This window comes from Lipotes vexillifer, unplaced genomic scaffold, assembly GCF_000442215.2.
Source record: "Lipotes vexillifer unplaced genomic scaffold, Lipotes_vexillifer_v1.1 scaffold414, whole genome shotgun sequence".
Taxonomy (NCBI): Eukaryota; Metazoa; Chordata; class Mammalia; order Artiodactyla; family Lipotidae; genus Lipotes; species Lipotes vexillifer.
This window is the reverse complement of record NW_006782864.1, coordinates 1,763,560-1,789,569: the sequence shown is the minus strand read 5'-3', so window position 1 is coordinate 1,789,569 and position 26,010 is coordinate 1,763,560. Positions and strand designations below refer to the sequence as shown.

The window sequence follows — 26,010 nt, the reverse complement described above, 5'->3', positions numbered from 1 at the left end:
TGTCCACAGAAAAGCCTACTGGGATTTTGACTGGGGTTGCATCAAATATATAGATTGTTTCAGGGAGAACGGACAAAGTATTGAGTCTTCTGACCCATGAATACGGGTGTATCTCTACATTTATTCAGGTCTTTTTAAATTCCTCTGGGCAACATTTTGTAGTTTTCAATGTGTGTCTTTCACATCTTTTATCAGATTCAGCTCCAAGTGTTTCCATTTTTTTCAGTGCTATCCTAAAGGGTATTCTTTTTTCAATTTCAATTTCCACTTGTTCATTCCTAGTATATAGAATTCAATTGATATTTTTTAATATACTGGAATTGTATCCTGCAACCTTACCAAACTCATTTGTTAGATTACATTGGATTTTTATGTATATCATGTTGTCTGTGAACAAAGACAGTTTACTTCTTCCTCTCCAATCTGGCTGCCTTTTATTTCTCTTACTTGCCTTATTGTACCGGCAGCAGGTTGAACAGAAGCCGGGGAAGCAGACATCATTGGCTTGTTACTGCACTTAGAGGGAAAGCACTCAGTCTTTCACCATTAAGTGTAATGCTAGCTTCAGGCTTTTTGTAGGTGCCCTTTAGGGCTCTGCTATCAGACTCTCCAATTTGGGGGACAGCAATTTGCCCTAAGTCCTCACTTCTCTTACAGACCCTAGAAGAGTTACTGATTTTTCAAACCGTGTAGCTTTTTACTTGTTGTTAGCATGGAGTGGTGACATCCAAGCTCCTTACATGCAGAACCAGATACTGATTTATTTTAGAATATTCAACCATTTTGCATTCCTTGGATAAACCCCACTTGGTCATGATGCACTATCCTTTTATATAGTGTTGGATTTGATTTGCTAAAATTTAGTTTAGAGATTTTTGCATGAATGTTCATGAAGGATATTGGTCTGTAGTTTTCCTGTAATGGCTTTCTTTTTTTTCCACCAAAACTGTAATGCTGGCCTCATAGAATGAGTTGGGAAGCATTATATCCTTTACAGTTTTCTTAATGAGTTATTTTTTCCTTAAATGTCTGGTAGCATTCAACACTTAAGTCCTCTAGGCTTGGAGTTTTCTTGGTGGGAATATTGGTTTTTTAAAAAATTTATTTTATTGAAGTATAGCTGATTTACAATGTTGTGTTAATTTCTGCTGTACAGCAAAGCGATTCAGTTATACATAAATATACATTCTTTTTCATAGTTTTTTTCTATCATGGTTTATCACAGGATATTGAATATAGTTCCCTGTGCTATACAGTAGGACCTTGTTGTTTATCCATTCTATACATAATAGTTTGCATCTACTAATCCCAGCCTCCCATCCACCCTTCCCCCACCCTCCCTGCCCCTTGGCAACCACAAGTCTGTTCTCTATGTCTGTGAATCTGTTTCTGTTTCATAGATACGTTCATTTGTGTCATATTAGATTCCACATATAAGTCGTATCATATGGTATTTGTCTTTCTCTTTTTTTAAATAAATTTATTTATTTATATTTATTGGCTGCATTGGGTTTTCGTTGCTGTGCGCAGGCTTTCTCTAGTAGCGGTGAGCGGGGGCTACTCTCCGTTGCCGTGCGCGGGCTTCTCATTGCAGTATTCTCTTGTTGCAAAGCACGGGCTCTAGGTGCGTGGGCTTCAGTAGCTGTGGCGCGCAGGCTCCGTAGTTGTGGCTCGCGGGCTCTAGAGCGCAGGCTCAGTAGTTGTGGTGCATGGGCTTCATTGCTCCACAGCGTGTGGGATCTTCCCAGACCAGGGCTCGAACGTGTGTCCTCTGCATTGGCAGGTGGATTCTTAACCAATGTGCCACCAAAAAACCCCCTATCTTTCTCTTTCTGACTTACTTCACTTAGTATGATAATCTCTAGGTCCATCCATGTTGCTGCAAATGGCATTATTTCATTTTTTATGGCTGAGTAATATTCCATTGTATATATGTACCACATCTTCCTTATCCATTCATCTGTCGATGCACACTTAGGTTGCTCCCATGTCCTGGCTATTGTGAATAGTGCTGCAATGAATATTGGGGTGCATGTATCTTTTCGAATTATAGTTTTCTTCAGTCTTTAGTGATGTTGCCTCTCTCAGCCTGGCTGGATGCTTATCAATTTATTGATCATTTCAAAGAACCAGCTTTTGGTTTTATTGATTTTCCCTAGTGTTTTCTGTTTTCAGCTTCATTGATTTCCACTCTGATCTTCATTATCTCCATTCTGTTTACTGTGGGTTTAATTTGCTCTTCTATTTCAAATATCTTAAGATGTTATAAAGCTGAGGTCACTGACTTGAGAATTTTTCTCTTTTTTAATGTGGACATTTAGTGCTATAAATTTCTCCCTAATACTGCTTTACTGGCATACCATACATTTTGATATCTTGATTCAAAATACTAAATTCCCTTTTGCTCTCTTCTTTGACCCATGGGTTATTTAGAAGTGTATGATTTAGTTACCATATGTTTGAGATTTCCCATGTAGCTTTCAGTTATTGACTTGTAATTTAATTTCACTGTGGTCAGAGAACATGCTTTGAATGACTTGAATTCTTTTATATCTATTGAGACTTACTTTATAGTCTATAACATGGTCTATATTGGTTTGTTCTAGGGGCAATTGAAAAGAATGTGTATTCTGTTGTTATTGGGTGGAATGTTCTACATTTTCCAATTCCTAATGTCAATTAGGTCAAGACGAATGACTGTTGTCAAATCTTCTATATGGTTACTCATTTTTCTACTTGCTCTATCAATTATCAAGATGGAGTATTGAAATCTCCCACTGTAGCTGTGGTTTTGTCTATTTCTCATTGTGCTTTTTCTGTTTTTGTTTCATGTATTTATAGCTATATTACTGGCGCATAAACATTTAAAGATTGTGATGCCCTCTTGATGAACTACTTATTATTATGAAACTATTTTCTTTATCCCTGGTAATATTATTTGTTCTGAAATCTACTTGTCTGATATTAATATAGCCACTTCAGTTTTCTTTTGATTAGTGTTAGCACAGTTTATATTTACTCATCTTTTTACTCTTAAGGAATTTGTGTTTTTATATTCGAAAGGCATTACTTATAGGCAGTATATATATGGGAGTGTTCTTCCTTCTGCTATATTTTGGAAGAGTTTGAGAAGGAGAGGTGTTAGCTCTTTTCTAAATGTTTGATAGAAATAGCCTGTGTAGCCGCCTGGTCCTGGGCTTTTGTTTGTTGGAAGATTTTTTTTTTTGCGGTACACAGGCCTTTCACTGCTGTGGCCTCTCCCGTTGCAGAGCACAGGCTCCGGACGCGCAGGCCCAGCGGCCACGGCTCACGGGTCCAGCCGCTCCGCGGCATGTGGGATCCTCCCGGACCGGGGCACGAACCCACGTCCCCTGCATCGGCAGGCGGACTCTCAACCACCGCGCCACCAGGGAAGCCCGGCAGTATATATTTGAAATTTACCTTTATATCCAGTCTATCTCTGCCTTTTTTTTTTCTTTAATTAATTAATTAATTAATTGATTTTGGCTGCATTTGGGTCTTCGTTGCTGTGCTCAGGCTTTCTCTAGTTGCAGTGAGCGGGGGCTACTCTTCGTCGCTTTGCGCGGGCTTCTCGTCGCGGTGGCTTCTCTTGCTGCGGGGTGTGGGCTCTAGGTGCACGGGCTTCAGTAGTTGTGGCACGTGGGCTCAGTAGTTGTGGTTCATGGGCTTAGTTGCTCCGTGGCATGTGGGATCTTCCCGGACCACAGATCGAACCCGTGTCCCCTGCATTGGCAGGAGGATTCTTAACCACTGTGCCACCAGGGAAGTCCCTACCTCTGCCTTTTAATGTGAGATACTTAGGTAATTTACATTTAATGAGATTATTAATATGGTTAGGTTTAAACCTCTCATTTGCTAATTTCTACTTTTGTCCCATCTGTTCTCTTTTCCCTTTTTTGGATTAATTGAAATTTTCCATTTTATCTATTTTGATTGCTTATTAGCTATAATTCTTTGATTATTTTAGTAGTTGCTTTAGGACTTTTAGTATACATCCTTAAACTATCACAGTCTACTTTTAAGTGATGTTATATAATGCTTGGCATATAGTATAAGAACCTTACAATAATATACTTCCATATTTCTCTCTCAAATTTTTTGACTTGTGTACCATTGTTGTAATATATTTTACTTTTACACATGCTATAAACCCAACATTATATTGTTATTTTTGTTTAAACAGTTATCTTTTAAAGAGATTTAAATAACAAGAAAATTATGTATTTATTCTTATAGTTAACATTTTTGGCAGTTCATTCCTTCACGTAGATCTGTATTTCTGTATGGTATCGTTTTTCTTTGGCCTGAAGGATTTTTTTTTTAAACTTTTCTTGTAGCAGGCACCTCCTGGTGATGAATTTTCAGGTTTTGTGTGTATGGAAAAGTCTTTATTTGCCTCTGTTTTTGGAAGTTATTTTTGCTGGGTGTAGAAGTCTACGTTACTTTAGAGATGTGTTTCTTTCAAGATGTGTTCTACTTTAAAGATATTGTTCCACTGTCTTACTTCCATTGTTCCTATGAGAAATCTTATGTAATCCTTATCTTTATCCCCTTGTATATAACAGGTCTTGCTTTTTTCCTATGGCTACTTTTAAACCTTTCTCTGTCACTGGTTCTGACCAATTTGTTTAAAATGTGCCTTGGCATAGTAGCTTCCATGTTTCATGCAGTTAACTGAACTTCTTGGATCTGTGTATTTACAGTTTTTGTCAAATTGTAAAATTCTGGGCCATTAATTCTTCAAATACATTTTCAGCCCCCTTCTCTGCTGGAAACTCTAATTTCACAAATATTAGGTCACTTGATTTCCCCACAGCTCACTGATGCTTTTTTTTTCTTCCTGTGTTTCATTTTGGAGTTTCTATTGCTATGTTGCCAAGTTCCCTTCTTCTAATCCCATTCAGTGTACTTCATTCATCCTATACCTTATAGTTTCATCTCTAGGAAATTGGTTTGGGTCTTTAAAAAATATCGTCCAGGGCTTCCCTGGTGGCACAGTGGTTAAGAATCCTCCTGCCAATGCAGGGGACACGGGTTCGAGCCCTGGTCTGGGAAGATCCTACATGCCACGGAGCAATTAAGCCCATGCGCCACAACTACAGAGCTTGCGCTCTAGAGCCCGTGAGCCACAACTACTGAGCCCACGTGTCACAACTACTGAAGCCCGCGAGCCTAGACCCCGTGCTCCACAACAAGAGAAGCCACCACAATGAGAAGCCTGCGCACCACAACAAAGAGTAGCCCCCGCTCGCCGCAACTAGAGAAAGCCCACGCGCAGCAACGAAGACCCAACACAGTCAAAAAAAAAAAAAAATCTTCCAAGTCTCTACTCCACTTTTTAAACATCTGAAATAGTTATTAACTGTTTTACCATTCTTGTCTGCTAATTCTAATATCTGTGTCAGTTTCAGTTGATTGACTTTTCTCCTTATTATGGGTTGTGTTTCCCTGCCTCTTTGTATGTATGTCTGGTAATCTTTAATTGGATGTTGTGACTTTTATCTAGTTGGGTGCTGGGTATTTTTGTATCCTTATAACAATTCTTGAACTTTGTTCTGTTATGTAGTTGAGTTCCTTGGAAACAGTTTGATCCTTTTGAGTTTTGTTTTCAAGGTTTATTAGGTAGGAGCATTGATCAACCTAGGGCTAATCACTCTCCATTTCTGAGACAGGACCATTCTGTGTTCCCTATGCAGTGTCTGTGAACGATCAGTCTGACTATTGGGAATAGATGATTAATATTCAACCAAAACTTGCGGGGGACCTTCTGGAGGTCTCCAGAGCTCTCTCTCTGTGCAGCTGTCTCTCTAGCTGCCTTGGTCTCCCTGGACTCCCAGCGACTTCTCCTGAACCAGGGAGTCTTCTTGGATTTCTCTTCCTTCTGCCATGACTTAGAAACTCTTTTGAGGCAGTGATCTAGGCAACTGTAGGGTTCACCTCATTTATTTTCCATGTCTCATAGATCACTGTCCTTTGCTGCCTGATGTCCAATGTCTCGAAAACCGTTGTTTCATATAATTTGTCCATTTTTTGCTTGTTTCAAGCAGGAGCGTATATTCAGTCCCTGTTGCCTCATCTTGGCCAGAAGTGGAATGCATCTCAGACAGTCCCTCAGATACGGCCGGATAAACATGTTCACTCTTGGGAATCTCAGTAAGACTTCATAAAGGCTGGGAGAGGGTAACTCTGCTGGTCACAGAACACCCGAGGCTCATTCTTGGTGATTTTTCCACCTTGAAACTTCCTGGGGTTCATGTGAATGGAATTTCACCCAAGCAAAAATGTGTCCATGAAGAGAACTTGTGCAACCCTCCCCCAGGACTTCTTTCTGCCTTGTGTTTTGTTCTGGAGGCCCTCCCCTGGTCTCAGTGTTTAGGGGCTATGCCCCCTGCTCCCTCTCAGTCTCCAGAAGACCCCGCTGACCCCACTCTCACCCCCGAAGCGTGGATCTGGGGCTCTAGGTGTCCATACTCAGTAGAGTGGGGATTACTGCTGATAGGGGCCATGCTTAGCGAGGGCCGTCTCACACGGTCTGGGGTGGACCACAGCACAGGAAGGTTTGCTGAGTCCCCTGGGTTGAGCTCCAGAAGTGCCTGTCTCTCTGGCAGTCTCACGTGGCCCTGCCATACCTGGGTCACCAGCCCATCCCTCAGTCTAGAGCTCTCCTCTCTGGGGTTGCCTTCTGGGGAAATCAGGTAACAGGCAACCAAACACACAGCTTTGGAGCAGAGCCGTCCAGCAGTGGCCCGCCCCCCAGCCTCCCCTCATCTGGGCTGTCACACTGGGTCTCTGTTAACCTAGGCCTAACGCTGCCCCCGCTAGTTTGATGTCAGCAGCAAACCAGACAAGGGTGGACAGACAACCCTAACTCAGGCAGGAGCCGCACTTCACTAGCTGTGTTCACTAAGAGTCCATAGAAATGAGACATATTGTATTTCCAGGTAGACATTGTGTCCAACTCATCACACCAAATGGAGTTGACCAAACAGGATGTGAGATGTCCATTTTTTCCTTTTACATGAGAAATCTGTTTTATTTTAGGAACATGCTTTTTTTCGCTCCACGGGCAATTTTTTTTCATGTTTATTCCAAGGGCCTGGGGTAGTTTCCTCCTGTGCAAGAGAAGCAAACTGGCTTTTTGACTTAAAGCCCCTTCTGCTCTGGCCAGTCCAGGCAAACACAGCAAGAAGAGCCAGGAATGAAGGACAAGAGACCTCAGGTTCCTATCTTCCTGACACCACAGAGCAACCAGTCACTGCCTTGAGTGCCCACAGGGAGGCTGAGAGGAGCAGAGAACGAGGTAAAGCACAGAGGAGGCAAGGTACCGCCGTGGCCATCGGCGCAGAGACCTGGGCCGGCCCAGGACAGAAAGCCAGAGGAAGCGCAGGAGGCTGCTGTCCCCCTGTCCTTCCACCTCTGATCCCTCCTGCTCCTTCTCTCCGGGCCAGAAGGGCACCCACATGTGGGATGGTCTTCCTGGGACTGCAAAGAAGGCAGGAAAAATACACAGAAGCCAGCTCTGGTGCCCAGAAAGGCAGGATGGACCAAGCGGGCGTCTGTTTCTGAGCGTCTGCTCCGGCCTGGGGGAGCGTGCACACAGGGCACACAGCCTGCGTTTGCCGGGACACCTGCTGGACGAGGGGGTTCAGAAGGGCTGACAGGCGACAGAGCAGCCAGGAAGCACAGAAGCATTCAGAGTGTGACGTCTGCAACCAAAGCAGGGGAGGATCCCTTGTAAACTTGTTAGATCTTGTGACCCCTCTGCTCCAAACCTACAGCAGCTCTCCATCACTCTCCCAGTAAAACCAGTGTCCTCAGGAAGGCCTGGAAGAGCCTCCCTCCTGCTGCCCCTGCCCTTTCTTCCTTCCCTCTGGCCCCTCACTGTTCTGCGGATGCACCAGGTACGCCCGCTCAGGGCCACTGGCCGGGATGCTTGTATGGGTGCTCTCTCCCAAGTTTGCACAACCACTCTCTCCTCTCCCTCCAGCCTTTGTTCAGATGCTACCCACTCCCACCCCACTATTTAATCCCCCAAGCCTAGCACTCTGATCCCCCTTGCTTGAGTCTGTTTTTTCTTAGCATCTACTTGCTAGCGCATTATACAATTCACTTACATATTATATTTTTGTTTGCCTCTCTACACAAAAGGTAAGCTCCGTGAAGGCAGAGTTTGGGACTTTTCTTTCTTTCTTTCTTTCTTTTTTTTTGTCTGTTTGAGAACTGACTTATCTGCCCCGCTTCAACAGCCCGTGGCATGTGGCAGGTGTTCAGAAAATATTTGCCAAATGAGCTGACCAACTGCACAGCCTTTCCACAGTCACGGAGCACAGGACCCAGGCCCACAGGGGTTCGAGCTCTGTTCAGGCATTAGATGAGAGTCTCCAGGCCCAACTGGAATCCTGAGGCCAGCGGAGACATTCATAAACACCTGGGTCCGTAACTGCCCTTTTAAACAGTTTTTTTTATTGTGATAAGGACACTTGACATGGGATCTATCCTCTTGACAGATTTTGAATTGTTGTAACTGCCTTGTTTATACTCATGTAATTTTATGGGCCTGATGTCCATAGAATTGGGGGACAAAACCCCCAAAACTTGAGTTGATTTGATTGAAACAGCTCTGGGGATGTTAAGAAACCCAACCAAGTCACCGGTTATCACGTAAAAAAGGGAGAAGTGTTCTGTCACTTGATTTCCCCCAGTTTGCAGCAATCAGCCCCTTTCCCTCGGTCCTAGTGAAAGGGAGTTGGTCACTTAGCAGTCCCTGCTGTGTCCACCTAGTCCCCCAAGAGCGGGAGAGGGCCAGACTGGGAGCTCTCAACGCTGGGTCTGAGGGGCAAGCCTCGTCCATGGGAACAGGCCCGAGGGCACACAGCCCCCAGCAGGCAGCGAGGACGCCCCAGCATCAAGCCGGGGGCCCTTGGTGACATGCATCAGTGGAGGCTGAGGGCCCCTGAACACCTGGCCCAGGTGAGACAGTGGAGACAGGCAGTGGGGGAGAGAGCGGATTTGCAGGCCAGGTGAGGTCAGAGGCAGAAGAGAAAGGCCACAGGACGCGGTCAACAGATGAGCCCTGTGCCCAGGGACCCTGGACGGCATGTTTCAGGAGACACAGAATGTGGGAGAGTCACCCGTGTCAGGGGTGCGGCATCCCCCTGGACAGGGCCCGTGTCCCCACCCTCCACTCACAAGCCCCCCGCCACTAGGGGCCCACCTGGCGCGCGCACGTGTGCGTGGCAGGGAAGGCTGGTGACCTAGGAGCTGGGGGAGGACAGCGACGCAGCTGCGGGATGCGGCACGTGCCGGCCTCATGGAAGCCGGTTCACAGAACGGTATTGCTTTTCAAGGCCTGTGAGGAGCCTCAGGTCTCTAATCCAACTTGCTGATTTTAGAGAAGAGGCTGATGACTCAGCAGTGGAGTCAGGAGGAAAGAAGGGATAGAAGCCAGCCTCCCGGCTCCCACCGCAGGGTAGGGCCTCCGCCCTGCTTCTACGCCCCTGGTCAGCGACACAGATGAAGGGGCAGTGGGGGTCCCGGCCCTGCTCCTCACTCGGCCGCTTCCCCTGCTAAAAGGAAGGTGTCCTCAAAGGCCTCAGGGGTGGGTGCTGGGGGCAAAGGTCAGGGCCCCCCGGGGCCTGGTCACATGGGGGCTTCTTGGCATGCCGAACCACATCAAAACGAGCCAGGGGAAAGAGATGGGGCGAGAAAAAAGAGAGAGAAAAGCAGAGACCAGTCTGAAGAAAAGATCCCGCTTAGTCTCAGAGAAGGGGCGGCAATAGGGCTTCAGGACGCCCCCTGGTTGGTCCCCACGGGACCTGCGCCAGAACCTAGCGCCCTTGCGTCTCCCCACCGACTGGGTCACCGATGGGTCCGCGCATGCGCAGAGCTGGGGCGGGGCGTGCGGCACGCGGGGCACTGAGCGGAGCCTCGGCTCCTCCCGTCCTGCCCGGGCCCCGGGCGCCCCCACCACCTCTGCGTTCACCACCGCCCGTCCAGAGAGAGACTGACCTCCGGTCACCGGGAGAGAAGGTTCCAGGGAGGGTCAGGAGGCGGCGGCTCGGCCCCTTCGTCCAGGAGACACTCACCATTCATCTGGGAGGGGGACGACGAGTAGTCCCGGTCCGCTGGCCGGCGGTCGGGCATCAGGTTGCGGCCCTGCCTGCCCGAGCCCTCCAGCATGTTCACGATCTCGCCGCGGTCGATGTGCCGCAGGGCCGCGTACAGGTTCTCCACTGCGGGCAGAGGGGAGGAAGAAGGGCGCTGGGGGGACCGCTACCCATCGCAGGGCGCGCGGGACGCCCGGCTCTGAACGCTGGTGGGGTGGGGGGAAGACTGCGAGGAGGGGGATTGCAGGCCCCCGCTTTTGTCAAAGTCAAAGCAAACTACCTCTTCGGAGAAGACGGCAGATCTGGGGACACTGCGGTTCCCGTCCGGCCCACGCAATAAAGCCAAAATCGCGGTAAAGCGAGAACACGAATGTTGTTTTCCCAGTGCATATAAAAGTTATGTTTACACTACACTCTAGTCTATTAAGTGTGCAATAGCATTCCGTCTAGAAAGACAAGGCATCTACCTTACCTTTAAAATATTTTATGGCTTAAAAACGCTAACTGTCCTCTGAGCCTTCAGTGAGTCTTAGTAGTCACATAAGGATCACTGATAACAGATCAGCGTAACAAATGCAATCATAATGAGAAATTCTGAAATATTGAGAGAATTACCCAAATGTGACAGACACGAAGTGAGCAAATGCTGTTGGAACAGACCTGCTGAATTTGATTGGGAAAAAAACACAGTATCTGCGAAGCGCGGTAAAGTGAGGTAGGCCTGTGTTTTGTTATCCTTTAACAGATCTTTCCCAGACCCTAACAGTGGCAAATTTCAAGGCATGGGAAGTGTTTTTTTTGTAACCTAAGAGGAATACTACAAGAAGATGAGTGAGAATGACTGGATTCTGTCTTCCGGAAATCCTTGGTCCTTGCCAGTTGATTTGCCATGCAAACATAAACACTCAATTTCCTCTTAGCGCTTTGTATTCGGGAATGGAGTGGAGGAGGGGCTGAAAAGAGTGAGACAAATCTTCCCTCCCCCGTTGGAGACAATCCTGGAAGAAGAACTCCATCTGAGGGGGGACTCCTCACTGGGCTCTGTCCTGAGGGGACAATCCTCATTTGTTTGAGAAATTCAACCGGAAGGCACACACCCTACACAGATGCTGTCTTCCAGGGCTCCTGGTGCGCTTGTGAACTCATTCTGAGGATGGGAAGAGATCACGGCCAAGATTCTCCGAAATCCCCTCCCGGCAGGCTTGCCCAGAAGACCAGGGATCCTGAGAGGTGCATGTGTGCGTGACTGTGCATGTATGTATGTGTGAGACAGAGTGTGCAGAAGAGATTGGTTCCAAAGGCCAACACCACCCAGGGAATTTGGAGGGAGAACTACTTGGTGAGAAGAGGTCCTGGCACAGGCTTTGGGGAGAGAAGGCTCCCCAGCCCATCGGTACTGACTCTTTGCATCTTGGCCTTCACGGATGACCCAGAGGTTCAACAAGGCCACGCTCTGCTCCAGCAAGGAGTTGGGGTTTTCCACGCGGATCCTGTTGATGTCATCCACACTGAACTGCAGCTCGCGGGCCAGCTCTGCACACAAAGAACCAAGACCGGGTGTGAGCCCAGCCAGAGCCCAGCCCCGGCCTCCAAGCCCGCGCGTGGAGTGGGGCGCCCGGCAGGGACCAGGAGATAAAGAGCAGTCTCCCTCTGGATTCGGTATTCCTTCTTCCCAAGGAATACCTAGTGAAATGCTGACACTTACACTGTTGTATCCCCAGGGAACGAGCCAGGAGGAGGCATGTGCCCAGGAGAGTAAATAGGTATTAAATGAATGAGACTGAGCCACTTATCCAAGGTCACAGGACAGGCTGGGGCCACAGCGGGAGAGGGACGGACCCACTGACTCCCTCGGTGCTGTGGGTGCTACACTGCATGCCACTGCCTTTCCCACGAGAAGCAGTTATAATGGAAATGCATTACTGTGTTTACGTTTCTTCCCGGAAAGGCGTTATTCACATTTAAAATGAAAATACAATTTCCCATCTAAATGCAAGGCAATAACACAGAATGCTAGCTCTTCCCCTCCCGTGATTTTTATTGTTATTTCTCGCAGGTGCTTTAGATGAGAGAACAGCATCAGAGTCTCATTTCAAGGATGAGGAAGACCGGAGGGGAAAGTCATGGTGAGAATCAGCATATGCATGTACCCCCTCCACATACACACACACACACACACACACACACACACACACACACACAAACCACACATTAGTTCCCTGGACAGGGATAGAACCTGGGCCCCTTGCAGTGGAAGCGTGGAGTCCTAACCACTGGACTGCTAGGGAAGTCCCCCCCCCCCACACACACACACACACACACACACACACACACACACACACACACACACCACACACACCACACATACACTCACACACACCACATACACACAACACGCATCACACACGCACACCCACACACAACACACAAGCCACACACACACCACACACACATACACCACACACACACTCCACACACACACCACACACACATACACACCACATACACACACACACCACACATACACTCACACCACACACACACCACACATACACACCACACACACACACCACACATACACACACACACCACACACACACCACACACACACACCACACATACACACCACACATACCACATCTCTCACACACACCACATACAAACCACACACAAACACACACAAAACCAAGAAGCAGCAGCAGATGTGCTTTTTGGGCTTAAAGAAGGAGCAGTCTCTGAACTTCTGTTGTGAGCTCCACCATGCCGCCTTCCAAGAAGTTACTGCTAAGGTTTCTGAGCTTGTCTGAAGCCCTCTCTGCAGGGGGCTGAGTGAAGGGGGTCTGTTCATGCAAAATCTCACAGGAAAGTGGGGATTAAGTCATAGGGCCTGCGACTGAGTAAAACGCAGCCTGAGCTGTCACTGCCTCAGTTGAGTCAGGCCTCCCCTCATGGTGGACGGGACTTGTGATGACTTCAGCCACGGCCAGAGATGACAAGTGAAAAACGTCCAGACTTGTGCTTCTTCCCTCCCTTCCCTCAGCAATGCCAGCCTGCAGGAACGGCGACGTGTGCGGTGCAGGGAGCGGTGGGAAGGCAGCCGGGACGCACACTTTTTGTTTGCTTGTGTGTCTGTTCTTGGTTTGCTGGCTTTTCAGGGCTCTGTCACCAACTCACTGTACAACTAAAGTCACCCCAGTTAGCTAGATCTCAGCCTCCCCATCTGTAAAATGGGCAGCCTGGATCCATTCTAAGGTCTGCTGTAATGTCCGAAATTGAGTTTCTAAAAAGGAAAACCAGAGAGAAGTGGGGGAGGGAGGGAGCCCCCTCTATTGGTACCCATGGCGACAATCCCAGATCAGGTGCACACCGGTGGTGGGTAGAGGTTTAGAAACGCCTTCATCAGCTGCCCTTTAGCAGAGAGGAGGTGTACAGGTAGGTGTAGACAGGCAAAGTGCTCTTCTGCCCCAATTGCCCCACTCACCGGCCCAGCTGAGGCCCAGGTGCTCTGATATAATAGCCATCTTCATGTCAGCCCGGTCTGCGCCGCTGAGGAAACCTGGGGGAAGCATCGCATTCCATTTAGTAGCCTTGGCGGGACGCAGAGCCGACAGGCGTGGGCGAGGGACCTCAGAGGGTGCTCAGGGCACACTCCGTGTCCACCCGATTGGTGGCTGAGCCTGAGAGGGTCAGTGGAGACCCCAGCCAAGGGCTGAGCCAGTGGTGTCAGCTCGGAGCTCCCGTCGGGGTGAGGGGACGCTGCCTCCCTCACCGACCCCGGGAAGGGAGTGAGCACAGAGAGTCACAGAGAGGTTGGTACCCAATGTGGACTCGCTGAGGATGCTGTATCTCAGGGCCAGCGGCGTCAGGGTCCTCCTCCGGTCATCAGCTCCACTGCCCTGCCGGAGAGAGACCAGGAAAGGGCGCTGTGGGTGCAGGTGGGGAGGACGCCCGGCCTGGCAGACGATGGGCAGCTGCACTGCCTGGAGCCTCGACACAGGGTAGAAGTGTGGGCAGAGGGGGCGAGGGGAGTCTCACGTACTTTATTATTACTATCATTAAGGATAAGCTCACATGGCCCTTATCACGTGCCAGGCCCTTCTTGATGGACACAACCCCCTATGAGGTAGGTACCATCATTCCTCCCATCTCACCAGGGAGGGGGAAACTGAGACCCAGAGGGCGGACTAACCCTCCCAAGGTAACTCAGCCAGTAAGTGGGTGGAGCTGGAGTTTGAATTTTAAAAAAAGTTTTTCTTTTTGGATTCCTTTCTGCTCAAAAGACCGTTTTTTGATGCCCAAGCCTTCGCACGCTGTGGCAAAGCACCGGGATGCTTGTTCAAGGCTGTGGGAAACCCGCCTGTGAAAGGGAAGTCGGTTCTCCCTAGTCCTCAAACAGAAAGGAGAAAACGAGCCTCGGATGTCTGGATGTGACCTTGTTTTGTCTAGTTTGGCATGAAAGGCTGATGATGAAAATGACAGGACGACACCAACAAAAGAGACCCTCCCTCCAGTGCAGCGGAGACTCAGCTGCTCCCAGGCACCAGTGATGCTTGGTGCTCACACCTCTGCTGAGCTCAGAGCCCTGGGCGAGCGCAGGGCTGAGACACCAGGCTTCCCTTCTCTGAGGGCCTGGGCAAGACAAGGAAGTAGAGGAAAAAGAGGCTCCAAAAAAGCCCTGACATGGCTGGGACACCTTGAGCCACCGGCCACCCGGTTGTCAGGCCTCGCCTTCCAATGTCCTGGAAGGGGCGTCCTGAGGAGCTCGGGGTCTCAGTGTGGACACGCGTGTCACCCTCACACCCTGACATTTGTTCCCGAGCTTTGCGGGAAGGGCTGGGCCACAGCCCGTGTCGGGGGAGAGCCCAGGGCCTCTTTCCACCTGTTCGGCTGAGAGTCCCGGCAGGGCGCTCACCTTGGTGCAGGGTGGCATGGTGACGTTTAGGTGGCAGAGGACGTGCTGCGTGTCCTCATACTTCATCGCCTTGCGCAGGAATGACAAGGACCCTGCTGGATCTCGACTGCTGTCCCTCACCTAGACTCAGTCACACAAAAGGGAGAGTCAGGGGCCGCCCCACTGGCCACCAGCCCAGCTGGCTCAGAGCTCTCCGCCTCCCGGGCTTCTAGACCCGGGCGAGGGGTGGGCGAGAGGAGGCCGCACCTTGACAGGAATGGCCAACCGGCTCTCCCTGAAAGATTGGAAGAGGAAACTCCGCTGCTGGGCGGCCTTCTTGATGGGCACCAGGTTCCCGGAGAGCTCTGCGAAGAGGGGCGTTCCTTCCAGAACCTGCAGGAAAGCGAAAGCAAATGCAGCTGGTCAGGAGCAATGCCCAGACGCCTGGTCCCGCCTGTCAGCTCCCGTCTCTGCTTCCCCACGACCCCCCAGGGGCCGTTTCCTGGGAGACCCCACTGAGTGTTTCGGAAAGGTTGTGGTGGATGCTTCCTTACTTCAAAGGATTTTATAATAAGCAGGAATCTTCATATATCCCTGTGTGGTTGATCAGCATTGCTATCAGAGTACTCTAGAATTCCACGAGAAAATCATAATATGGCTTCCAAAAAACATTTATCTCTTTTAACACCATCCAACAATGTTTACTTTATATGAGTGCCAGAAGGACCGTGTTGTGGTTTAATCTCACCCATAATATAGAGATCCCTACTGTGTATGTAATGCTTTCAGCTGAGAAGTTATCGTGAACCCATTTGACAGTGGAGGAAACCGAGGCCCAAGGAGACTGGTTAGTGCCCAAAACAGCACTAGAGGCAGGTCCCAGCCCTGTGGTCCTTCTTCTGGGCCCTCCGAGCCCCCAGACGGCTCAGCACAGCCTCTGAGGTCAGATCTTCAGAAAGGTCCTGCTTTGTCACACATCTTAACCTAAGTGAGGACCCTGGGACGGGTAACAGGTTCAATCCTAGTCCCCGTTCTTTACTGCTCCCCCATCTGCCCAGCCCCTCCCCTGCTTCCTCATCTGGGTGCTGCCAAACCCCCGGCGTGGCAGGGAAAGTGGGCTCTGCGGTCAGACTCCTGGGACAAATCCTTTCTCTGCCATTTACTCGGCTGTGTGACCTTGGGCAAGTTGCTTAACCTCCCTCAGTCTCAGTTTCCTCATCTGTAAACGGGGGATAACAAAAGGACACACAGTTATGAGAATCAGGGGAGATGACGCCACTCAAGGACTTTTTGCTTTTGGGCCACACGGTGCGGCACGCGGGATCTTAGTTCCCCGACCAGGGATTGGACCCGTGCCCCCTGCAGTGGAAGTGCGGAGTCTTAACCAGGGGATGGCCAGGGAAGTCCCACTCAAGCACTTTTAAAAGTACCTGGGGTGTAAGAACTTTAATAAATGTCAGCTCCTAGCACCACAAATCACTGGGCTGACAGCCTGCTCTCTCCTTGACCCACATGGTGTCCCTCGGCTCTGGGGAAGCTTCCCCTGATGCTTCTTAAAGGGACACGGCCCAGGAGCCCCTCTGCAGAGGCCGCCCTCCTGACAGCCCTGGGTCCCAAAGACGCCGGCTGCCCGCGAGGCGGGAGCCTAGGGGGCCCAGGCCCCTACCTCTGTGTCCCTGCTCCGGGCCACGAGGCGGGAGCCCAGGGGGGCCAGGCCCCTACCTCTGTGTTCCTGCTCTGGGCCACGAGGCGGGAGCCCAGGGGGGCCAGGCCCCTACCTCTGTGTCCCTGCTCCGGGCCACGAGGCGGGAGCCCAGGGGGGCCAGGCCCCTACCTCTATGTCCCTGCTCCGGGCCACCTCCACGAAGTTCTCATGCTGCTCCAGCGTCTTGTCCACCCTGTCATCCGTCGTCATGCAGTAGCAGCGCAGTCGCCCTTCTCGGGGGTCGTTCATCTTGGCAAAAATGACAAACTTGGCCATGTAGGGCACCGCAGTGAGCTCCTTGTACAGCAGGGTGGCGAAGTTCACAGCTTCAGCCGTCCGAGGGCAGTCCGACAGCCAGAACCTGAAAAGAGGGCAGCCGTGAGCCTGTCCCTAAATGCCTGAGGGGGAGCGTCTCCCCCATCCAATGGCCTGTAAGCCGAGCGGTGGCTTCTCTGACAGCCCCGGTGGTGGGGTGGGCAGGTGACGGCCTAAGCATGGCCACCCCTGGGGACAGCGCTGGCCCCTCATGCAGGGCCCGGGGACCCGTGGGGCCAGGCAGGCGGGGTGTCACCTGGCAGAGACGTTGGTGGTGAAGGTGGCGCACTCGTTGGCGTACATGAGCTTGGTGGTCCCCGTGATGTCTTCCCACTGGGCCTGGTCTGTCCCTCCTGTGAGAGCAGTAGAAAGGGCTTGGGGGACCATCTCCAGAGGCCAACGCGGGACGTGCACACCTGGCTGTGGCCCCGAGAGCACACCTACCCCTCCACCCCCCCCTCGGAGCCGCCCTCCTCTGGGGTCAGAGGGCTCTTCGGGGACAAGGCAGCTCTACTCGGACGCAGCTGCTCGTCCCTCCGAGGAGCCCATCACTCCCTAGCTCTGTGTCGGTGGAAGGAGCTGCTGCCCAGAAGGCAGGGCGGGGCGGGGGCACCGCTCACCAATGACGCTGCAGAGCAGCCGCAGGCTGGTGGTGTCTCCCTCCCCGCTGTCCCGCGGGTTATCCGTCCAGGAGGGAGGGAGTGGGACGCGAAGCCCGATGGGGCGGTGGAACTTGCGGCGCCTCGGCTCCACGGTGACAATGGGGCTGAACGTGGCCTGGTTGCCCAGGAGTTTGGTGACCAGCTCATCGGGTACAGGCTGGGCCTGCGAAGTGCCCAGGGGGTACACTCAGCCCCGGAGCAGCAGAGGGGCTCGTGGGCGGAGGAAGAGAGCGGCTGTCCGGCCAGGTGCGAAGGCTGCCGGGGCGGGTCCCGCTCCTGCTGACGGCCAGCCCGGCTCTCCTCTCTGAGCCCCCGTCCCCATTTCCTTGCTGCTCCCCACTCCCGGGGGCCTTGCTCAGCATCAGGCACCTCTCCAGGAAGCCAAGTGGCTTCCCCTCACGCTAAGCCTGTGGTTTAACACGTTATCTGGGGTTTTCTGCAAGTTACCGGAGCGTCTGCCCTATCCCACCCACCCACCTTTCTTCCGAGCTTCAAGGTCAGGGCTCTAATGGGACTTTTCAGGCCCTGGACCAACGGGTGGAGATGTCCTGGGGAGGAGGGTCATCTCTGAGCGCCCTGACGCCTTCCATCCCTGAACCCGGTCCAGGCGGTGGGGCCCCAGCAGGTAAGGAGAGGCTGTGTCACCTGCAGCGCCAGCTTCACTTTCTTGGTGACGGCATTTTCTGGGAAGGTGGCCTGCACCAGGGGGACGAGCGTGCTTTTCAGGGCGCCCCCCTCGGGGCCGATGGTGTCGTAGTCCTGGTAGAGCCTTGACATAACCACGAAGTACAAGGGGAAGTCGGTGGTAACGATGCGGCAGACCCTCCTCTTCTCCAGCTCCTCCGGGCTCCCCAGCTCTGCAACCACGGGCCCGCGCCCGCCCGTCACCACGGTGGCCTCCCAGGGCCCCTGACCCCCACTCTGGCGCCCCCTCCCCAGGCCCCGGCAGGGGCAGGAGGCTGGGCCACCCGGAAGGAGAAAGGTCCTGGCCAAGGGGGTCCTGCACAGGAGACCAGGCTGCAGGGGCCCGGGCGCTGGAGCTGGGCCACGTCTAGCCTCTCAGGGGGTCCCACACTCCGGGAGGCCCCGACAGCCCACCCCGAAGTGCAACCCCAAACCCCGTCCTCCAGGAGGAGGGCCGTGCTCCGGATCCCTGGGGCTCGCGCACCTTCGTCCATCCCGTTGAGGATCTGATCCAGGTAGCTTTCTCCGTAGCGGTTCTTGTGTTCCTTCCACACGGAGCCGTTTTCACTCCGCAGCACCACGAGCTCGCGGTCCCCGCGGCCTTGGGAGGCGAAGTGGGGGACCTCCACGATGACAGGGCTGGGGGGACAGGGGACAGTGGAGAGGGGCCCGGACGCAGGTGTGCGTGCCGTGTGGGCGGCAGCCACAGGCTCAGTAGGGAAGAGTAGCTGGGTCCTGCCTGGAAAGAGTCTGTCCCGTCTGCAGCCTGGTCCTCACAGACGGACAGACCCGCCTCAGATTCCAGAGAACCGCCCCCCCCCCCGGACCCTCTCGCTACCCACCAGGCCCCAACCCCAGTTCACAGGGGGCTCTCCTGCCATGGCCACATGGCCAAGGCTCAGCAGAATAAAGCTGCCCCTGGACCTGACCCCGAGGGCCTGCCCGACGTCCTAGACGGGGGACCCAACCCCCGTCTGAGCCTCTGAGCTGAGCCTCAGCTTCCTCCTCTGTCAGTGTGTGAAAGGACATTTCCTTGGGAGGACGGCTTTGAGGACTACATGTGAAGGGGAAGTCAACGTGAAAGCGTTTTACAGCTGCTTTACAATCGGTGGATGAAAGCTTGGCAGCGGGGACAGGCCGTGGATGGAGACGGGAGGGCGGGGCCTCCTGGGCAAGACCTGTTCCAACACAGAGCCCGTGGCGCCCGAGGGATGCAGAGCTCCAAGGAGAAGCCCTTCTGCTGCGGGGAAGGTGAGGAGGGAGGTTCTGAAACCATCAGTCCTGTCCTTGGGGGCCATGCTGCAGGGCCGCCTTCTAGGAAGACCGTTTCAGAGCTTAAATAATCAAACCCTGGGGGCCCCGAAAGTGGCCATCTTCATCCCCCCTCTAGCGTCACACAGGCGCTGAGGGCGTTAAGCTCCCCCTGGGGAACAGACTCCTATGTGTACCTAGAAGAGGCCGTGGAAGGAACACAGGGACCCCTGGCTCTGACCGGTCAGGACACAGCGAGCACGGGTGCGGGCTGCAGGCTCGCCTCCCCTTTTCCCCGGGCTGGGCTGGGGCTGGGTGGCCGCAGCGCGGCAGGGACAGGTCGGGGGCATGGGAGTGACCTCTCACCTCAGGAACTGGACTCCCGTGGGGCCCAGGGCGATGACCCTGCTGGCCAGGCCCTCCTCCTCGGCCAGCGGGGGCGGCGTGGGCAGCTTTTGGGGCTTCACCAGCCGGCAAGTGATGCGAGTGGGTGCTGCGCACGTCCGGGGTGGGACCACCACCCTCAGGCCGTTGTGCCTGCTGCCCCGCATGGAGCCCCCGCGGGCATCCACCATGAAGCTCACCAGGAACCTAGGGCACAGCGGGTCTGTGTTGGCTTCTCTTGGGTGGGCGAGCAGGGCCAGAGCTGCCAGCCCCTCCCAGGCCACTCACCCTGTGTGCACAGGGCTGGCCACCGGGCTGATGTTGTCTGAGGTCTCTGTGGCCGGGCTGCTGGGGATCAGTGAGTCTTCATCATACTCCCTAGATGCCTGCAGAGGGGACACAGGCCAGCTGTCCTATCACCCCCGGGCCACGGCTGATGGTCTCGGCCAAGGTCGGGGAGGCTCAGCCGTGAACCAAGGGACCCAGCGTAGGAGGCGCTCCCCACTCCCTACCGACCCGTTGGGACAGAGCTCACCCGGAGTCTAAAAGGAAGCACGGGCTTCCTCGTACCGACACGGACGGCCTCGGTCTCAGCTCCTACACCACGTGCGCTCCTGACCTGCCTGCGTCCTCCAGTTCGTCCCCACCGCTCCGCCCCTGACGCAAACCCTCTGCTCTACGCAGCTCGGTTTCACACTAGAGCTGGCGTTGCTTCCCCACACCGTCGCCTACGAGCTGCTCGGCTCTGGGCAAGCCACGTGTCCTGGGGCATCGAGGGGCACGAGGGAAACAGACCCTTGTCCCGGGGGCTTCCCTATTCCTCATCTGCAAATGGCATGGCCCCTTCCTCGCTGTGACGTTGTGACTTGGGGACCACAGGGCTGCCTCGCCCCAGGCCTCATACGTGGCGAGGACTCACGAAGCCAGCAGGTGCCCTCCAGCTTTCTTCTCAGCTCTGCCCTCGCTCTCGCTTCCCCGTCGGTCCAGACACCCACGTCTCTCTCCTTCGCTGGACGCCCCTGTTCATTTTTCGCCTCTCGCCTCCTCTGCGAAGCCTTCCCCTTGACTCTGATCCGGAAGGGCTCCCGCCACACAGCTGGGCCCTGCGGTAGTCACCCTCCCTGCGTTCTGAGCTCCTCCCCAGCGGGACCGTCCCCTCCCACATCCTCCCACCCCACACGGGGCACAGCGGGACGCCAGGAGACTCGGGTTCGTGCCTCGGGTTCATGCCTCAGGCAAGGACTCAGGGCACGGTTGGCCAGGGAACAGCAAGACCTGGGTCCGCTCGGACCTTCTCACTGTCGTCTTCGGCGGCCCCCGGGGAACGTGCCACAGCAGCCCCAGGGCCACGTTTGACCGGGTCTCCCAAATGCCACCCGGGGCGTGACACCAACGTCACACCTCTATGATGTGCCCGAGGGTGGAACGGCGGATTGGACGGCGTCACAGCCGCCTCCGCCTGGCGCCACTTTCAGGTCGAGGGGACACGCATGCCTTCAGTGGCAGGGGAAGAGACCAGCCTCAGCTGGAAAACGGACAAGGCCGGCTCGGTGATCGGGCCTCAGGGTGGCCAGTCCCAACCTTCAAATACCACACTGCTTTCTTTTTACCCTAGAAAACCCCTTTGCCCAGGTGAAAAAGTGCCAAATGGTCTAAAATTAAACCAAGAGGAATTACGTTGTTTTAAACCATCCCACCGATCTTGGAGACAAATTCAGGTGGCATCCAGGGAAGCCACAAAATAGGGTATTGTAATGAGTAACAGCCCACGCCGGGAACAGCTCTCCTTGACGTCCTCTTTCCGTCTGTATTGGTATTTTAAGCTCCCAGTAATCCCTTGAGGAAGGTGAGGCAGAAACTGTCCCCTTTTGTTATGGACATGAAAGAAAAAAAGTTCAGAGTTCCAGAGTCGCCCGCAGCTTCACAGAAGTGCAGATGCAGCCTCAGGCTCCCTCTCTGGCGCCGGGACCCTTGGCCCCAACAGGTGCATAAGGCGTGTGGTCAGGGGCTGTGGCCCTGGGCTTTGGAGCCAAAACTTCCGGAGTCGGTTCTCAGCCCCACTGAGACCAGCGTGAGCGTGTCCCACACGCCCTTGGGCTCTTGGAGACCCAGACCATCAATAGCTAGGATAAGAGCACTGACAGCACAAGTGCTACCGAGAACACCTGCAGGGCTTGGTAAATGCTGCCAGCTTTCAGCTATGAGTCCCTATTGTCCTGCAGGTCATCTCAAAACAATCACTGTCCAGGGGACCTGCTCACTGTCAAGGGGAAGTAAGAGAAAGGATGCTTCTTACCTGTTCTGGCTCTTCAGATCTGATCACCACTGTCTCAGGTGTGACGCAAGGAATCCGAGGGATGGCTGGGGATTCCACCCTGTGTGCCGAGAACATTGGGACATCAAGGGATGATCCTTATGAGTAGCCCCCATCTTCCACGGAAGGCCTTAGTGAAACACTTCTGTACCCCCAGGATCACCTATCCGATCCGACCGCTCGCCACCACCTGAACCCCACTGGCACATGTGGTACATCCTGGCCTTCACACACTGACCAGCCTCCTCCCTCTGCCTCCGTGCCTGTCCCCAGAGCCTGACTGTCCTGGCTGAGCGAAGGACCTGCATCCTCCAGGAAGTCTTCCTGCGTGCACCACCCCTGTTCTGCAGCCTTCGACCCCTTGGTGAGGGAACCCTCGCTCTGGCCATTGCATCTTATTCTGCATCACGATCTGTCCACTGGGTGTGTGTTTTGATTCTACCAATACATCTGTAGGTTCTCCACGGTCAGGGTCCGAGTCTCAAGTTTCTTTCTAAACGAAGTTCAGTAAATACTAATCATAGTTTTCCTTCTCCTTGGTCCATTGCCCTATTTTGTATAAGCCCTGGGACCAAGCTGGCACACGTCTGTCTTTTCAGAAAATACCGAGGGCTCAATGTTTCTAGAAAGTTGTCACTTTTAGATTCATTCACAAAGTCCCCGGGTGTGGCGATGCACCCACATCGCAATAGCTCACAGCATCTCAGGGAGGAATGAGAAACACAGGTAGACACAAACCCTCCGTGGGTCTTCCCTAATGGACAGGCCGACGGAGGGACGTGGCCGGCCTCTGGGGCCAGCTTGGCAAAAGTTCCTTTCTTTTTTTTATTATTTAAATTCTTTTAATTGAATGAAAGCTTTTAAAGATTCTGTAGTGCTTTGCAATTTTCAAAAGTTTCACATACATGATTTCACATAATCCCATAATGACCCCCCCCCCCCCCACCTTTTTTGGCAATGGTTTCTAATGGCAATCTCCCTTGGTGGATTTTTTCTGGTGAGAAGCTGAGTGTGTGAGAGGGGGAGGGGTATGGAGACTGAGCGAGGAGAGAAGGAACAGTGGGGGGCAGGGACCCCTGAGAGGGTGGCTTGCGGTAGGAGAGACCTCTGCCCCCGCCTGGCACCCCTGGTGCAGGGCTAGCTTATCCTAAGGTGCTGGACCAGCGCTCTGTCTGGGCCCGGCCTTCCTGGAACCTTCCAGCTCTGGAATCTTCCCTACTCTGAGTCCCCGGGGTGGACCTTGACCTGCCCCGGCGTGAGCATTACTTACACTTGGTCCAGCTTTGGCACAAAATCCAGCAGCTCTTTCTCTTCATCTATATCCCTGGAATCCTGCTTCTCAGCCTTGAAGCCAACAAGCTCTTCCCCTGAAACCGCACAAGTTTAAGTGAGTGACAGGACGGAGATTCCCTCTTTCTTTTTCAAAAGAAAAGAGGGAATCTGCTGCTCTTCTCAACAGTCGCCCCCGAGGAGTGGGGGAGGGTCTCAGATGCTCCAGGAGGACCATAGCAATGTCTTCGACCAGCCCTGACCCTGTTCCTCCAGCCCTGGTACCTGGAGCGGGGCAGCCAGCCCCTAATATCTTAGTCTGCACCAGGCTTTGGAGAAGAAAACAGTTCCACCAAAAAAAAAGAATTTTTTTTGCCTGACAAGTTCCACTTCAAAACAGCCCTTGTGGCGTGTGCAGTGACACCAAAGGAAGAGGTGCTTCTGTTCTTTCCCACACCACACGCGACAGAAGAATAAACAACCGTGGAACCAAACCCATCCATTTTGAGAGGCTCTAGGAACTCTAATAACCATGGCGGCTGAACCCTCATTATTTCCTAAGCGCATCACCAGGAGGTTCAAAGTCTGTCTGCAAACCAGACTGCCTCTTTGTTTCTCTCGCCTCCTTGAACTGGAGTTGGAGCCCTGGACCTTGCAGGGTCCTTTACTGCCCCTCAGCAGTGTGTGTCCTGGCGTTGTGATCTGGAGCCGACAGGATGGAATCACAGCAGCTCATGCAGTTATCATCACAGACACAGTGGCATGGGCACAGACAGGGACATGGACAGGTTGGAGCCGCCCGCCAGGGCACGGATCTTACGGATGGAAATTTCCTGTTTTAGTCAAGCTCTGATCGTTATGAAAACCAGGGATGGATTAGTGAGATCTTGGATTGCTTAGAGTGAAATGCACTTGTGAGAATGGACCACAGGGAACAGAAAGTGTTTCATACCCATTATAGTTATATGAGCAGTTCCTGGAAAGCAAAGAAGAGCCAAGTTTAAGGATGGATAGGATTGAAATCAGTTAAATTAAGAGGCATATCATCAAAGGGGATACAGGAGAGCTTTCATCACCTAGTTGACAAAACTACATGACCCCTGGGTTACCGATATGCAAGGGGCCAGAGAGAAATCTGATCCAGTCCCACCCTTTTTTTTTATCAGGATCTTTCTCTTCCAAGTTAAGTGGGAAGACAGGCTTGCCTGGGGCAGGAAAAATGCCACAAGTACCCGTGGCCACAGAAGTTGAAACTATAGTCATTTCATAATGACTGACTGTCGACCCAGTGCGTGGTCAGAAGAGCAGCTTATGAAAAGCAATTCTTCCAGATTTTAAATGAAACAGCTTTGTTCAAAGCACAAGGAACGCACCAAGTGGAATTTTATGACAGTTCCTTGCAGCTCTGAGCGTTGACTGAGTTGAATCACAGTCCTTGTATGATATAGGCAGACACACATGTATTTGTGAAACTCTGTGGGATTTTATATTTTAATCCCTGTGATGTAGATTTCCTTCTTCTAAAATCACATTAAAGGGGTCTTTTGGATAACGGACAGCATCTTTAGAGCGTGGTTCTGTCCAGCTCCGACTAGGTCGGCAGAGGTGGGCATGCTGTGAGGTGCCCCGGAGCGGCAGCAGGGGGCCCGCCCCCCCGGAGTGTTCAGAGCCCCGAGCACCCCTTTCAGCCTGACTTGACCCGGACGCGGTGTTGATCCCAGCCTGTACCTTCATCTTCAGAGACGTCCAGGATCTCATCCACCGTCTCGGGGAAGCTCATCCGGTGCTTGTCGCTGACCAACTAAAATGAGAAAAAGCAAAGACTTCAACCCAAACACAGCAGTGGGCCCTTTCACCCATTCAGCAGTTACCTGGTTATAAGTGTGGAGACAGGAAGGAGATGGCAAAGGATGTTTGTCCCAAATGAAGAAAATGACAGCTAAGAGGGTCTCTGGGGGTCTGGCAGGAACCGCAGAGGGATGAACAGAACCCCAGCTTCCCGGCGCCAGGTCCCTGCCCCCAGTCCCATCCAGGGCTGCCCGCTCCGGTCTGGTGGCGGCCCCGACTCCTCCGGCCGCTAGGTGGCAGTAAAAACCCGCCTGATGAAGGAGGAGCCCCGCCCCCCGCCAATTCTTTTGGCTCTGAGCTTCCCGAGGGAATCCTAGGACACCTAGGCTCCCTTTCCCGGGGTACCCCAAGGGGCGCCCTGCGGCCAGGCTGTGTGTGTCCGGGGTAGGGGTGCAGGGGAGGAGCAGACGTACCGCGACACTGGTTTCATCGGTGACAACCTTGAGCACGTCTGTTACAGAAATGTAGCCCAAGCGCTTGGCTATGGCCAGAGGTGTGGTTCCATTCTGGGGAGAACAGCAGAGGGAGGGCGAGGTCAGACCGAGCTCACGCCCCAATCG

General features: G+C 52.9%; 1 protein-coding gene across 1 annotated transcript in view; it reads right to left on the bottom strand.

Annotated features, from left to right (window-relative positions):
* The window catches only part of ANK1 (ankyrin 1), a 97,412-nt gene that overhangs the window by 19,263 nt on the left and 52,139 nt on the right, over positions 1-26,010 (bottom strand). The window contains exons 21-38 of the mRNA XM_007455476.1: positions 25,864-25,956; positions 25,331-25,403; positions 24,555-24,578; positions 23,604-23,700; positions 22,316-22,394; positions 20,308-20,405; positions 20,002-20,226; positions 18,869-19,023; positions 18,346-18,557; positions 17,659-17,863; positions 17,295-17,391; positions 16,853-17,084; positions 15,286-15,411; positions 15,040-15,159; positions 13,945-14,023; positions 13,609-13,683; positions 11,529-11,660; positions 10,107-10,253 (exon numbers count right to left, since the gene is read on the bottom strand). Of these exons, the coding sequence (XP_007455538.1) occupies positions 10,107-10,253; positions 11,529-11,660; positions 13,609-13,683; positions 13,945-14,023; positions 15,040-15,159; positions 15,286-15,411; positions 16,853-17,084; positions 17,295-17,391; positions 17,659-17,863; positions 18,346-18,557; positions 18,869-19,023; positions 20,002-20,226; positions 20,308-20,405; positions 22,316-22,394; positions 23,604-23,700; positions 24,555-24,578; positions 25,331-25,403; positions 25,864-25,956 (2,269 nt within the window). The remainder of the gene's footprint in view (positions 1-10,106; positions 10,254-11,528; positions 11,661-13,608; positions 13,684-13,944; positions 14,024-15,039; positions 15,160-15,285; positions 15,412-16,852; positions 17,085-17,294; positions 17,392-17,658; positions 17,864-18,345; positions 18,558-18,868; positions 19,024-20,001; positions 20,227-20,307; positions 20,406-22,315; positions 22,395-23,603; positions 23,701-24,554; positions 24,579-25,330; positions 25,404-25,863; positions 25,957-26,010) is intronic.